The 13,193-nt window shown below is 33.7% G+C and overlaps 1 protein-coding gene across 2 annotated transcripts; it reads left to right on the forward strand.

Moving 5' to 3' along the window:
* The first annotated feature begins 790 nt into the window (after positions 1-790).
* LOC117334948 (activating signal cointegrator 1-like) lies at positions 791-11,558 on the forward strand. Of its 2 annotated transcripts, XM_033894812.1 has the most exons (12): positions 791-900; positions 2,746-2,890; positions 3,203-3,350; positions 4,749-4,851; positions 5,427-5,545; positions 6,022-6,203; positions 6,896-7,235; positions 7,918-8,093; positions 9,279-9,400; positions 10,087-10,184; positions 10,829-10,925; positions 11,356-11,558. In XM_033894812.1, the coding sequence occupies exons 3-12, from the start codon at positions 3,321-3,323 to the stop codon at positions 11,403-11,405; spliced, it is 1,317 nt and encodes a 438-aa protein (XP_033750703.1). In that variant the 5' UTR covers positions 791-900; positions 2,746-2,890; positions 3,203-3,320; the 3' UTR covers positions 11,406-11,558. The 2 variants fall into 2 exon arrangements, with proteins under 2 accessions (XP_033750703.1, XP_033750704.1); XM_033894813.1 differs by lacking the exons at positions 10,087-10,184; positions 10,829-10,925; positions 11,356-11,558 and adding an exon at positions 9,838-9,893.
* The last annotated feature ends 1,635 nt before the right edge of the window (positions 11,559-13,193 follow it).

Genomic DNA, 13,193 nt, shown 5'->3' on the forward strand with positions numbered 1-13,193 from the left:
ATAAAGGTGTGTTAATAAAGATCACACACCTGTCTATAAAGGTATGTTAATAAAGATCACACACCTGTCTATAAATGTATGTTAATAAAGATCACACACCTGTCTATAAAGGTGTGTTAATAAAGATCACACACCTGTCTATAAAGGTGTGTTAATAAAGATCACACACCTGTCTATAAAGGTATGTTAATAAAGATCACACACCTGTCTATAAAGGTATGTTAATAAATATCACACATGCACCTGTCTATAAAGGTATGTTAATAAAGATCACACACCTGTCTATAAAGGTATGTTAATACAGATCACACACCTGTCTATAAAGGCATGTAAATAAAGATCACACACCTGTCTATAAAGGTATGTTAATAAATATCACACATGCACCTGTCTATGAAGGTGTGCTATTAAAGATCACACATACCTGTCTATAAAGGTATGCTAATAAAAAGATCACACATCTGTCTATAAGGGTTTGCTTGTTTATAGATATGACACACCTTAGGCTCTTTTAGAGTTAAAATACTGTCTGTACAGGTCTGTAAATATCAAACTTGTGACGTTGTCTATAAAGGATCTAACTTAAGATCACCTGTCTATGAAGGTACCATGGTAGCGACCACACACTTCTATATAAAGATCGATGAAATCCAGGGAATAGACAGTCTATGGTACTAATAGATGCATTAGGTCCTATTATCATCATTAGGTATATAGATTTCGTACTTCGTCTGCTCGTGTTTGTCCATTTCGGAAACTATTTGAACAGACTATGTATAGGGTATAAATACTCCCGAGAGTTTCGAATGGTTCCGGATCAAACATGGCGACTTCGGTTGAAGAGTGGTTGTGTGTGGAACTAGAAAAGCTTGGATTGCCAGCGTCAGAAGACAATGCTAAGTTTGTGTAATTTATTAAATCAGTTCATTTATAGCAATTTTGAAAACTGTCATACATAAAGTGTGTCATAAGAGCGAAATTTTGACAAATCTACGGGGTCACGAAGCTATCTCATCTCTGTCTCGTGGACAGCTGGTTGTGCAATCTTGCAATTTTCCAGTATCATGTCTCAATATCTCAGTAAATAATTTCATCAACAATAACAAGTAAATTGGATCAATGCATGGGGAAATTCTGTAGAAATATGTTATCCAATGTTTCCATGACACACTGTGTAAATGAGGTATATTATGTTTATTTATGTGGTTGAGAACATAAAAAAGTTGCCTAGAATGAATCTGTGAGGCTGCTGTGTCAAAGCGACAATTTTCATCCTAGAAATTTCATGTAAATTGCATTCGTATTCCAGTTGCAGTTAATTATCTCATGGCATCACCAGAGTTTCCTCTGGCACCACAACAAAACAACACCAGACATTGGAAATTTTGAGACAGATAGACCACAGCCACAGGGACATGTATATACAGTCTTATATTAAAGAAAACAACTGGCTTTTTTTAATATAAGATAATTAGACAGATGTCTTATGTAGGGGCTAGGGGAAGGGCTGTCATTTTGTAAGATTTAGTTAAAGTATTTAAATACAATGCACAGTGTAATGTGTAATTTATGGTCAACAGTACAATGCAAATTTTTAACATAAGTGTAGTTTAGAAACACACAAGTTTGCTAAATTTAATGCATGAAGTAAGAGTTGATAGTGCGATTTAGACAAATAGAGCATCACAGAATCATTTGATTATGCTCATGTCATAGAATACAATAATGACATCACAGATGATATTGAAGATTTTTCTGACTGTAGATATGATTCAAATGCTTTCTGATTTCTACCTTAATATGATATATATATAACATAAGTGTTTAGTGATTTAAATTTTGGTGAGCAGAGCTTGTAGGAAGGCTAAATTTGGTGATCTTAGAGTTTGAATGGTATGGACACTTCTCAGATCTCTCTGGGGTATTGTAATATATATATATAATAATAATAATTACTGAAGGATTTCAAGCTATGGACAAAGATTATTATTTCAAACATTAAAGCATATTGATTGTATTCAATTCTGTGAGTGAACAGCAACCATTTCAAATCGACAAAAGTTGTGCAATATAAACACAATAATCTACATGTGTATCCAAAATGATCCATGGTGTTCTCATTTTGGATTGTTTATGTTTCTTTTATGACAGCATTAGCATCAATTAGGATTGAGTTAAATTTTGAATAGCATACAGTGATATATACTGTATAGGTGGAACAAAATGATAGAATGAAACAGGGATTTGAGACTCATTATATATTTATATAAATACCTTGTTGACAGATATGTTATATGTCATTGCAAATTTGTTTTGTTTGCATATGCAAACACCCAAAATCTTAATGACACCATATTGTATGTTAGCTAGAATTCACCATTTGTGATATAAAGAGGTGTACTCTGACAATCCACACCATGTATACATATATCTGTAGGTCAAAATATCGAACGTCCCGCTCTGAAGTTGGGACCAGAGGAAACTTAGGGTATTATTATTAGTACACTGTATCTTATACTGAACCTTACATTAACAAATCAGTGTCATATTGTGACTATTATTGTACATGTTTACTGAAACTCGTGTTAAATATCATGTATTTACATACCAATATTAGCTCTTAAGGTATATTTAATGCTTGCATCTATTAAGCATCCTATAAAAATGTAAATTTACAGTTTCAGAATGTAAATGATTCAATGCAATGCATAACTGTAATGTTATATTTTTTGTTTCAATTTTCAGGTACATACTCAGTATAGAAACTGCAGAAGATTTAGAGGAGTATATGCATGAGTTGCTAGGAGATAGCAATCCAAAGGTGTTAGCATTCATAAAAGAGTTGTTAGTCAGGTGGCGTTCAACAGTGTCTGTTTCTGAGGATGTACAGGTAATTCAGTAGTCATCAGAAGTGGTGGTAAATTATAAATTAATTTATCTTATTCAATATTCGTCTTTTGTGTAAATGTTGATATACATGTATATATATTTACATTAACTTCTTTCCAATGTCAGTCATTGACAAGTACTTTATTCACGTAAGCATCTTTGAGCCAATACATACATAGATACATGGATTTATTCTGACAGCTAGCATACATAAAATATGTACAGGATTTACATCCTTTGATTGTCAGCTCGTAATAAATACATCTATACATGTACACTGGACTTTAATTAATTTTACACTTGTGTACTTTAGGTGTATCGCAAATCAGCCGATAATGATATTTACTTTGGAGGAAAAGGTGGAACAGGTAAACTGAAGATTAACGACCGAGGCAACAAACCTTCCACCAATAAACACGTCATCAACGGTAATGTCCAAACCTCCCGTAAAGAGTTTACAGGTTCGTTCAGTCATTTCCTCATCTTTGTATTCTCCCTCTTCATAATGCTTGTATACATACTGTATAACATGTTCATTGTGTATAAACTGGAACCTCGAATATAAATACAACAAATATTGTTGTATGTAATATTATTTTGTGTATTATTGTTGCTTAAGCTAACCACGGGAATTTTTACCCGCAAAATAGTCTGAAAGCTCCAAAACATGAAAGAAAGTGCACACATTATAGTATATCCTTGCCATATCGGGTGTGTGGTTAGCAGTAGTGGAAGTATGGGTAAATAGACTTTAGGGCTGTCAAGAGGATAGATTTGATTGAGTACCCAAAATTTAATGTCTTAATTATCATTATATGCATCAATATGCTATATTGGACCATGTGTAAGACAAAAATATTTAGACATGTTGAGAAGTATATGATAAGCTGAATGAGAGATAAGAAAATATGAACTAAGGTTCAGTAATGATATAGTTGTAGTTTCCTTTATCTCATATAAACTGGTAATCTTGTAACCATAAAACAAGAAAATACTGGTAATTCCAAACTTAGTTCAGACATTATTAATAACAAGCAGGCTATATATTGATCTACCTGGTAATTGTTCAAATATAAAATGATAAATGTTTGCCTATTTTGAAAGGTACACATTTTCAATCCCTATTTGACACTTTTTTTTAACCAGTCTGATGTGGTAGTTTTAAGATTTTATCCAAGGAAAACAAAAGTAAATAGAGTTATCTCCCATTTATCACTTCTCAGTTCTCAAAGACTTCATAGAGTGACTCTGTTGTTGCTTGTGAAGATTTAACTCTGTCTCACATGGAATAGGGAAAGACAACTAACGGACATATGTGATGTCATTGTATTGTTTCCCAAAAGTAAATGAATTGTTGTGACTGGGAAATCCACATTTCACCCCAAGGGATTTTGGTGAACAAATTACCAATTGATGTTTATTCTGGCTGTAATATTTCATTTATTTGTAAGCATGTAAGGAAAATAATCAAACATTGGTTTGTGGAAGAGTTTGGCTAGCCATGGCCAGCAATCAGCAAGTTTCATACTTACTAGCCAAATTCTTACATTTCGTAAGATATCATGTTGACAGAACAGACCTATTTAGGCTATTTGAGATTATATTAATCTCAAACCTTTTGACTCCAACAATTATGCTGGTTATATAATTTGTGTACATGTATTTAAAGAATCAAATGAATGTATAATTATTTGCTGTATATGTCATCTAAGACATAGTTTGGAAGGGTTGTTGTAACAAATCTAAAGGGTTTAGATGGTAATGTTATAATTTTTTCCCTCTTGTCAAGGATACATTGTACACTGTACATGTATGTTTTGCCATATTTGTATATAATCTATGATTTTCTATATATACAGGACAACACACCTCTTACCAGTGCTGCTGATCAGAAGAAAAAGACCAAGTTTGTTCCCCTGTACAGCCAGGAGGGACAGGAAAAATCTGTACTTCAGCTGCCAGGTACATAGCTTTTTTTTCCCCCTAAAAATTTCACTAACTATTTCTTGAAAAAAAATCTCAACATTTGAATACTGCAGTTACATGTTGAGAACATTTCTCGTTAGTTGTCTTAAAGAAGCTTTCGTAACTTGTAGGTGTGGAAAGTACCATAAATGTTTATATAAGTTGTGTGATCTCATAATCAGAGAAGTTTCTTTTGGTTAATCATCTCGGTATTCAGTTTTGTAAATTTATAATTTTACAACTGTTTATTTTGATTCTTGAAGAAAAATCAAGATTATTTTTTTATGTTTCTTTAATGTCTAAAAAGTCCAAGGGATGAAAGATGCAATTTCAGTTTTCAAATTAGAAGAGATTCTTTCCATGATTTGAAATTCAAACTATCAAATAATAAATGAATACAGACATACTCCTTTTGACTAAGGAAGTAACTCCATTTTAGGGGTGGTTCAATTATTTGGAATTGCTGATATTAAGGGTTAAAATTTACAATCATTTAGGAGTAATGTATATTAAAAGATTTACATTGTAATTATAACTTACAGTAAATATTAAATTTGAATTCTTCCTAATAGGGCGACACAGCTGTGAGTGCCAGGCTGCAAAACACAAGTTGATTAATAACTGTCTACAGTGTGGCCGTGTAGTATGTGATCAGGAGGGATCGGGACCATGTTTTCATTGCGGTAATCTGGTGGGTACCGTCTCACACATGTTTCTACATCCACATGGTTTGTTCTCTCTATATTCTTAGTGATATCAGATAATCTGGGACATTCCTACATCCTCAGTGTATTTATTATTTATGGATATAATCTGGATGATAGATAAGGAAGATATCCAGGTGTGAGTGACAATGTGGGAGGCACCTGTATTAATATTATAGGTCTGAGTGAAAGAGCTACATGTACCAGGTACTTCTAGGTCTGTGTGCATTTCCTGATATGAAATCAATTTCAGTAATTATTGATATTAGCCTCGCATCTTTCCAATATGTTGATTATTTTTTAGGAATAGTGTCAATTGCAATATATAAGCAACTTTTTTCACTGAGCAAATTTTAAAAAAAAGAAAATAAAAATGGAAAAAGTAATGACATATTTTATATTGCAGTGTTAGGTAGACCACTGAACAATTTATAAACCTGTACCATGTGATGTCCTTTTGTAGGTTTGTACACAGGAGGAACAGGAAGTGTTATCACGGGGCTCACGTAAGAGTGAACAGCTTCGACAACGACTGATGAAGGATGTCGGGGAGAAGTCACTGCCACATCAGAACAGTCGGATCAATGCGGGACTGGAGAAGGCTGTACAACATAAAAACAAGCTGCTGAACTACGATAAGACAAGGTACAGTTATAATCATTGAGATTTACAGTCTCCCTAATACAGTCTCTGTTAAATCTGTCTCTACATAAGTTATGACATGGAAATCATTAGGTTATGGAACATGCTCAATTGATAAAGAGAATCACTAGGAGTGGTAAAAATGATCATAGGATAGTATTTATTGTACTTTTTCGGGTAGGTCAGGAATAATTAAAAAAACTTTGTGACAGCTCCGTTGACAGCATTTAGACCTACTCTATAGCGTATAACTTGTGTATCAATTTTGATTTCAGACATTTTGATCTTTGTATATTTTTGTTGGTTGTGGATTTTGCCATGCACATATTTTCTAATTTCACATATATCCCCTTTTCGGCTTAGGATGAAGATTACGTTCAGATAAAAATGAGTGTTATACAGAGCATGTCATACTTTTGTTTATTTCTTTATTGTTTATGGAACAGAAAATGAGGTTTGCCTTTCTCAATTGGCCTGTTGTACTGTAATAGTTACATTTACAGGTTTGAAGTGCCTTGTTATATTAGATACATATACTTTTCTTCTCCAACGACAAGTAGATTTAAAGTGCCATGTTAGACATATTTCTTCTCCAATCACAAGCAGAAACATTTTCTTTTTGTTTTTTATAATAAAGGAAATTCATACATGGCATTATCTGGGTTTTCAATGCCACCTCATCTGTTTCATTTTAGTGTACAGAGGACAAAAGTGATAGACGATGAGTCTGATTATTTCTCAACTGATTCCAACCAATGGCTTAGTCAAAAGCAGCGAGAGGCGCTACGGAAACGCAATGAAGAATTACGTTCAGAAAGATTTGCTTCACGAAGGGACATGAAAGTGACATTAGACTTTGCAGGCCGGCGTGTATTAGAAGCTGAAAAAGAAGGTGGTAAACAGATGTACGATTTGAATGATGCAGTAGTTCAGCAAGTTCACTATGGAGTTCAACCAAAGTCGGAAGGTTTCAAAATGGAGGAGTCAGACTTTAATGATTTAGTCAATCCATTAATTAATGTTCAATCACCACAGGTAAGTCAGATATTTGTACATGTTCTTCACTCATATGTCTACTTATGTGTGACAAGAACATTTTAAAACAGATTCTTAATGGTCGCAGATGTTTTGAAATTCATCGGATCAAGGAATAGAAAATCGAAAAGTCTAGCAATATCATCAATAAAGTCAGTCCCATTGTCTGCCAAAGTTAGATTTGAATGTTTGCTTTTGAACAGAAGACAAAAACTTGTGTCATATTTGTGAAAACGTGGTAGACATATCACGCAAATTGTACACCAATTGAATAAAATAGCATTTGAGTTATAAAACAAAGTTGATGATTTTATGCCTATTGTTAAAATTTAGGTTGACAAAAAGATATAGAAAACAACATCTATAGAGGTGATGAATAACACCGATTCGTGTAATGCTGTACCACGGATAATTTTGTTGTAACAATGAGATAGAGATATTTAGGGATCTGCTTTATGTTGAAAAATATAGATTGTTGTTAAATTTATTACCGCACTTTTTTAAGATGAACAAAGAATCGGTCTGTCTAAAACTCCTAGGGTCCCGCAGAAGATTTTTGGGTGCAGGACCTTAGATGTCCAGCAAAGTCCAAACAAATTTCCAAAAGTTCTTCAGATTTCTTTGTATGTTATATGAGTGTCTCCAGATGGTTCTGGATTAGTTTGAATCATTTCTCGTTCAGTTTGTCAGTAATGTAACAACCAATCAGAAGACTTCTAACAAAGCCTGGTCAGAGGAAGTGAAAAAGAAGGCAGGTCTGAGACTTCAGGATCGTGAGCTTCAGGAGATGTCAGATGACGGCATGTGTATGAGCATGCATCAGCCATGGGCGTCTCTCCTTGTCTGCGGCATTAAAATGTAAGTCTGATCGTCTGTGATGATCCCATCTACATGAATAAAAGTGTGACAGGCTGAAACATTACCTTTGTAGTGTGGGGGGAGGGGCTGGGGCTGGTTGTTGCTCAAAAATCATCCTGCGGGAGCTCGAGGCCTCCATATGAAAAGAACTTTTGTGCATGATGGGTGCATTAGAAAATGTCTTTCTGTTTCAATTAAGTCACTTCTTTTGGAGGTTTCTGCTTTACAATACTGGAGTCCCCTTGTTGGATGGATATTTTACTGGATTTGTGCTCGTGATCATTTTCTTTTATTTTTTTTCTGGGAGTTATTCCCCTTCACCTATTTTAACGATGAAAATCCTTTTGTCATACAGTACTACCACCATATGTGCAGAAAGTTTGAAATTCAGTAATTATCATTAAAATATTGTGTACTGTATTTTTTGTCTGAAAACATTCTATAACCTATCAAGTTGATATGGTTATTGATGATCTACCAATCCTCAAAATGCAATGTTTTTTGCAGTATTCTGTCTTTTTAGAATTTTTGTTAAATTGAGAGAATACTTTCACAGAATAGTACAATTTTTTAAAGTGATAAATCATACAGTGTAATGATATCTTTCTTTTAAAAGATGTTTTTAGGCAATTTTGGAATATTTTGGAAAACTGCCCCTCCTGCATGTGCCCCCCTGAAACTTGGGATGGGTTATTGTTAGTCCATATATACTGTAGGTTTCCTCCCCATCTGTCAGTCTGTCCACTCAGGTTTCTCACACTTTTCTCTGCCATGCTTTACGGTATGTTGGTGAAAGTTGGTATGTAACCTTCAGTATGAGAAGCTACAGATCTCTTTCAAGTTTCAGTGTTTTGGGGTCAAGGTCACTGATACTATTTTTAGCGGGGGCCGGTACTGGTAGGGGACATGTTTTGCAGCAAAGTCAATAGACACTCTTCAAAAACATAAATTTCATCATACTTGCTAACATTTCCTTTGTGGGAGGATCCAGATTTTATGAAGACATGAAATATAAGGTTGTTTTTTTTTTAAAATACAACTAGTCCAAGAGAAAAAAAATTAATAAATGTAGGTTTAAGTTTAGGATGATGTATACTTTTCTGAGGTTTGAAATTTTGAAATTAAAATAATTTGAGCCACTTACTGGACATTAGAACTAAATCTTGTTAATATAATGTGTTGAAGGCATGAAGGCAGGACGTGGTATACGCCACACCGAGGGAGACTATGGATAGCAGCCACTGCTAAACCCCCAACCCCAGAGGAAACCGCCGATGTGGAACAGACATACCGCTATTTACTGAAGGGTGAGTTTACATTGTCTTAGTACATCCGATCGAGACTAGTGGACATATAATGTCAGACATACAGTAAAAATCCTATACTTTTACACAGCTGATTGTACATGTATGTGTATTTGTCCTTTTTGAACTGGACTGGTTTCTTGTTTCTCACTCTCATATGGTTTTGATTGGTTAAATCAGTATGGTATCTTTAAAAGAGAGGAGACACTTTGTTATGGTCAAATCTCTAATGAAAAGGAGATTGTGATATGTGGTAATACTTTTCTGGTGTCATAAAGATTCATTGTTCAATTAAGACAAGTCCAACTTTAAACAAACAGAGTTGACAGCTCAATAAACCTATGTGTTATCATTTGCAAAAAATCGAGATTTAATTTGACCTCTTGACCTCCTGTAGGATGCCTTATGGGTTGTGTGGTTAAATTCATTTTCTGTTTCAGACCCACGACTAGAGTTTCCAAGTCATTACCCTGTAGGGTAGCCCTTGATTGTGTGATAATTACAATATTTATTTTGTTTCAGACCCACGACTAGAGTTTCCAAGTCATTACCCTGTAGGGTAGCCCTTGATTGTGTGGTAATTACAATATTTATTTTGTTTCAGACCCACGACTAGAGTTTCCCAGTCATTACCCTGTAGTATGCTGCCTTGGTTGTGTGGTCATTACAATATTTATTTTCTGTTTCAGACCCACGACTAGAGTTTCCCAGTCATTACCCTGTGGGGTGCCTCCTTGGTTGTGTGGATGTTGTAGACTGCCTGGCACAAGACCAATACAGAGAAAAGGTTAATCATATTTTGTATAAATAAAGTAACAAAAGTAAAAAAGATTTGTCACAACTTAAGATATATATCTATATAAAAAATCATCTTAAGTGTCCACTTGAAGAAGCTTTTGAAGGCAGAATGGCCTTGAGGAAAAGCCTTGAATTTTGTATGCAAATACATATATTTTCAATCACAAAAACACCAGCTTATTGCCCAATCAGTTTTAACTCACTGCCAAGTATGTACCAAAAATCAGGCTCTATTTTAAAATATACTGTCATAGGTTCTCTTTTGTAAGGAATAGAATGTTCAATAATACACTGTAAACTGAGGCCAAAGATTTGTACACCAACGTAAATACATTTTGTAACACTTTTGTATTAAGGGAAAAATAAAAGGGATAATTATAGATTTTTTTTTTTTGAAATTTTACATATTCAATGCATCATTAGCACAATTATTATACCCAAGAAAAATGAGTATATATAAAGATTATTTTAATTATGAAAATTTGATGGTCAGTTTTATCATGCTTATAGAATTATACAAAATCTTCATAACAAATTCAGAAAAAAGATTGGTTGTTTTCCCATAAATTAACTCATTTTAAAGCCATTTCAGTTATAGATATTGGTTTTAATTGATATGAATTGCTTTTACAGTTTCCAGAAGGCGAGTCTGCTTCTCCGTATGTTTTTATCTGTGAAGTTCCACAGCAACTGGTGGTCAAGTTTCCTATCAAAGGAAAACACAAAATTTGTAAGTTGATGGATAAAGTTGTTAGAAATTTATATGAAACATACGCAGTCTTATACAAAATTTACCACAACTTGTATTTGTTTCTTTGCAAAACTTAAAACGATTTAATTTACATGTGGTATAATGTATAATACATTTTTTTTCATACTTATTTGAGCTAAACTAAAATTAGGATAATGTCTACCTGCAGGAGTGTGTTATGTTACACAACTGTTATCGTAAAATTTCTTACCTACACAGGTGATGGGACACAGGTAATTGGTTCTCATTGTGTTTTCATTTTGCCTTGATATACAAAGATATAAATAAATTACCATAATATGTAAGATATTAAGTTGATGGTATGTCGGCTATCTAATTCATTTCTGATGTTATATCTTAAAGGGTAGTTTCAGATTTTATATAATATGTATTTTTTATTCTTTTCCAGATAAATTAGACTCACACATACATCAAGCAGCTAAGAAGGGACTGAGATGACATGGCATGGGTGTTTAGGATGGTGACGGACAACGCTTATTGTGATAAAGTTTGAACTTGGAATGAGAGTGAGAGAGAGTATTTATAGCAATGCGGATATCTTCAACACGTGTCAAGAAAACTGAATTGCTGAAGTAAACATTACCTCTTATAGATTGTCTGGTTTTGTTTTTACTATTCCCTGGCATCAGTTCTACACTCTCATCAACATCATATGGGCTATATCAAATCACTCTCCTCTGTGGTCAGTCAGCACGTGTCTCTAAACAAATCTCAAAGTGATGAAAAGTGAAATGAAGTGAAAAAGATAGCATGACCTTGATTACATTCAGAAGTTCATCCTGCAATGAAAAAATAATATTGCATAAATTAGTTGAAAACAAGAAATATCTTTAAAAAAGATAAACGGCATAATTTTGATACAGGTGGTTATAATGTTAAACTGCTGGTAAAATAGATTAAGGAACTAATGCGTTTCAGCACAGATAACAAAATTATATAAGTTTGAATCATTTTGGTGATAATAAGACTGCATTTGAATCAGAAATATAATTCTATTAATGTGTCATTTGAAAAGATATATTCACTTATTCAGCTTGCATTCAATCTAAACTTTGTTTCGTTTTTAACTGCATATCTGCATTTTGCATTTACGGCTACAATGACCAATCACATACTTCATCTTGACCAGTAATGCCCCCTGTCGCGTCATATCCGGGCCAAAAGAATATTATATGGCTATGACGAAAAATTGATGATGAAGGGTTAAGAAATCTTGTTTAAACTTCTACATATACAAAACGTTTCATAAAGATACAATACCAAATAAAATGCAGATATTCTATTTTTAGAAAATCAGTTCTATGTGTAAAGGATATATATCTACAAATTGATTGATGTCTGTTGCATTAGCCTACTCCATCTGTATGCTTATCATATCTACACACATTCACAGACATCTGGCTACTATTTCTGGAGAAAAATATTAGCCCCTAGTCCTAACTAGACTATTAATATACTGATGCTGTAGGGGGCCGATATTTTGTCTATAATTGCTAGCTGTATGCAGAAGCCTGCGGAGCAATATATTGTTCGGAAGTTTGTCCCCAATATTTTCGAATGACCTGACGTTATGGATAACAATACATTTAATGACTTATATATTCTTTGAAATAATAAAGTAAAAAAGATAATAAAGCTACATATTGGCAATTTAGCCTAGCTTCTAACAAAGGGAGAAATTTGTCTTTCTTTTGGAATACTGTATCCCTTGTCTGTCTGTTAATAAACAACTCTTATAAGTAATATTTCCTAGGAAATAGAAGGGGGTCTTTCTGAAATTCAATATGTATGCTCCCCATATCGTTTTGTTCCATGAATTCCATAGACTTGGTTATCCTGTTTAAGTCTGAGATGCATTTTCTAAAAAGCAACAGAGAATACTGACATAATAGGGAAACTATAATTCAAAAATGAATTATATATATACATGTATATTGCTTGGAGACTCCTGAAAAGATACAAAGGGGAATAGGACCTGGTGCTCCTGAAGAGTAAGCGTCTCCTGCTTCATAGACAAAACTGCAATACAAATCTAGGTCAAATCTGTCATACAAATCTAGGTCAAATCCGGGTTAAGTCACAATCTCAATTGAGAGTTAGGTTGGTGACAACGGAACCACTGGGTAAATCAACAAGTATCAAACATATCTGACCTCATATCGGATAAGGAAATAGAATACATGTATTTCCAAATGAAATCATGATTTTGACTATAAAAATTTACAA

The sequence above is a fragment of the Pecten maximus genome, chromosome 9 (assembly GCF_902652985.1).
Source record: "Pecten maximus chromosome 9, xPecMax1.1, whole genome shotgun sequence".
NCBI lineage: Eukaryota > Metazoa > Mollusca > Bivalvia > Pectinida > Pectinidae > Pecten > Pecten maximus.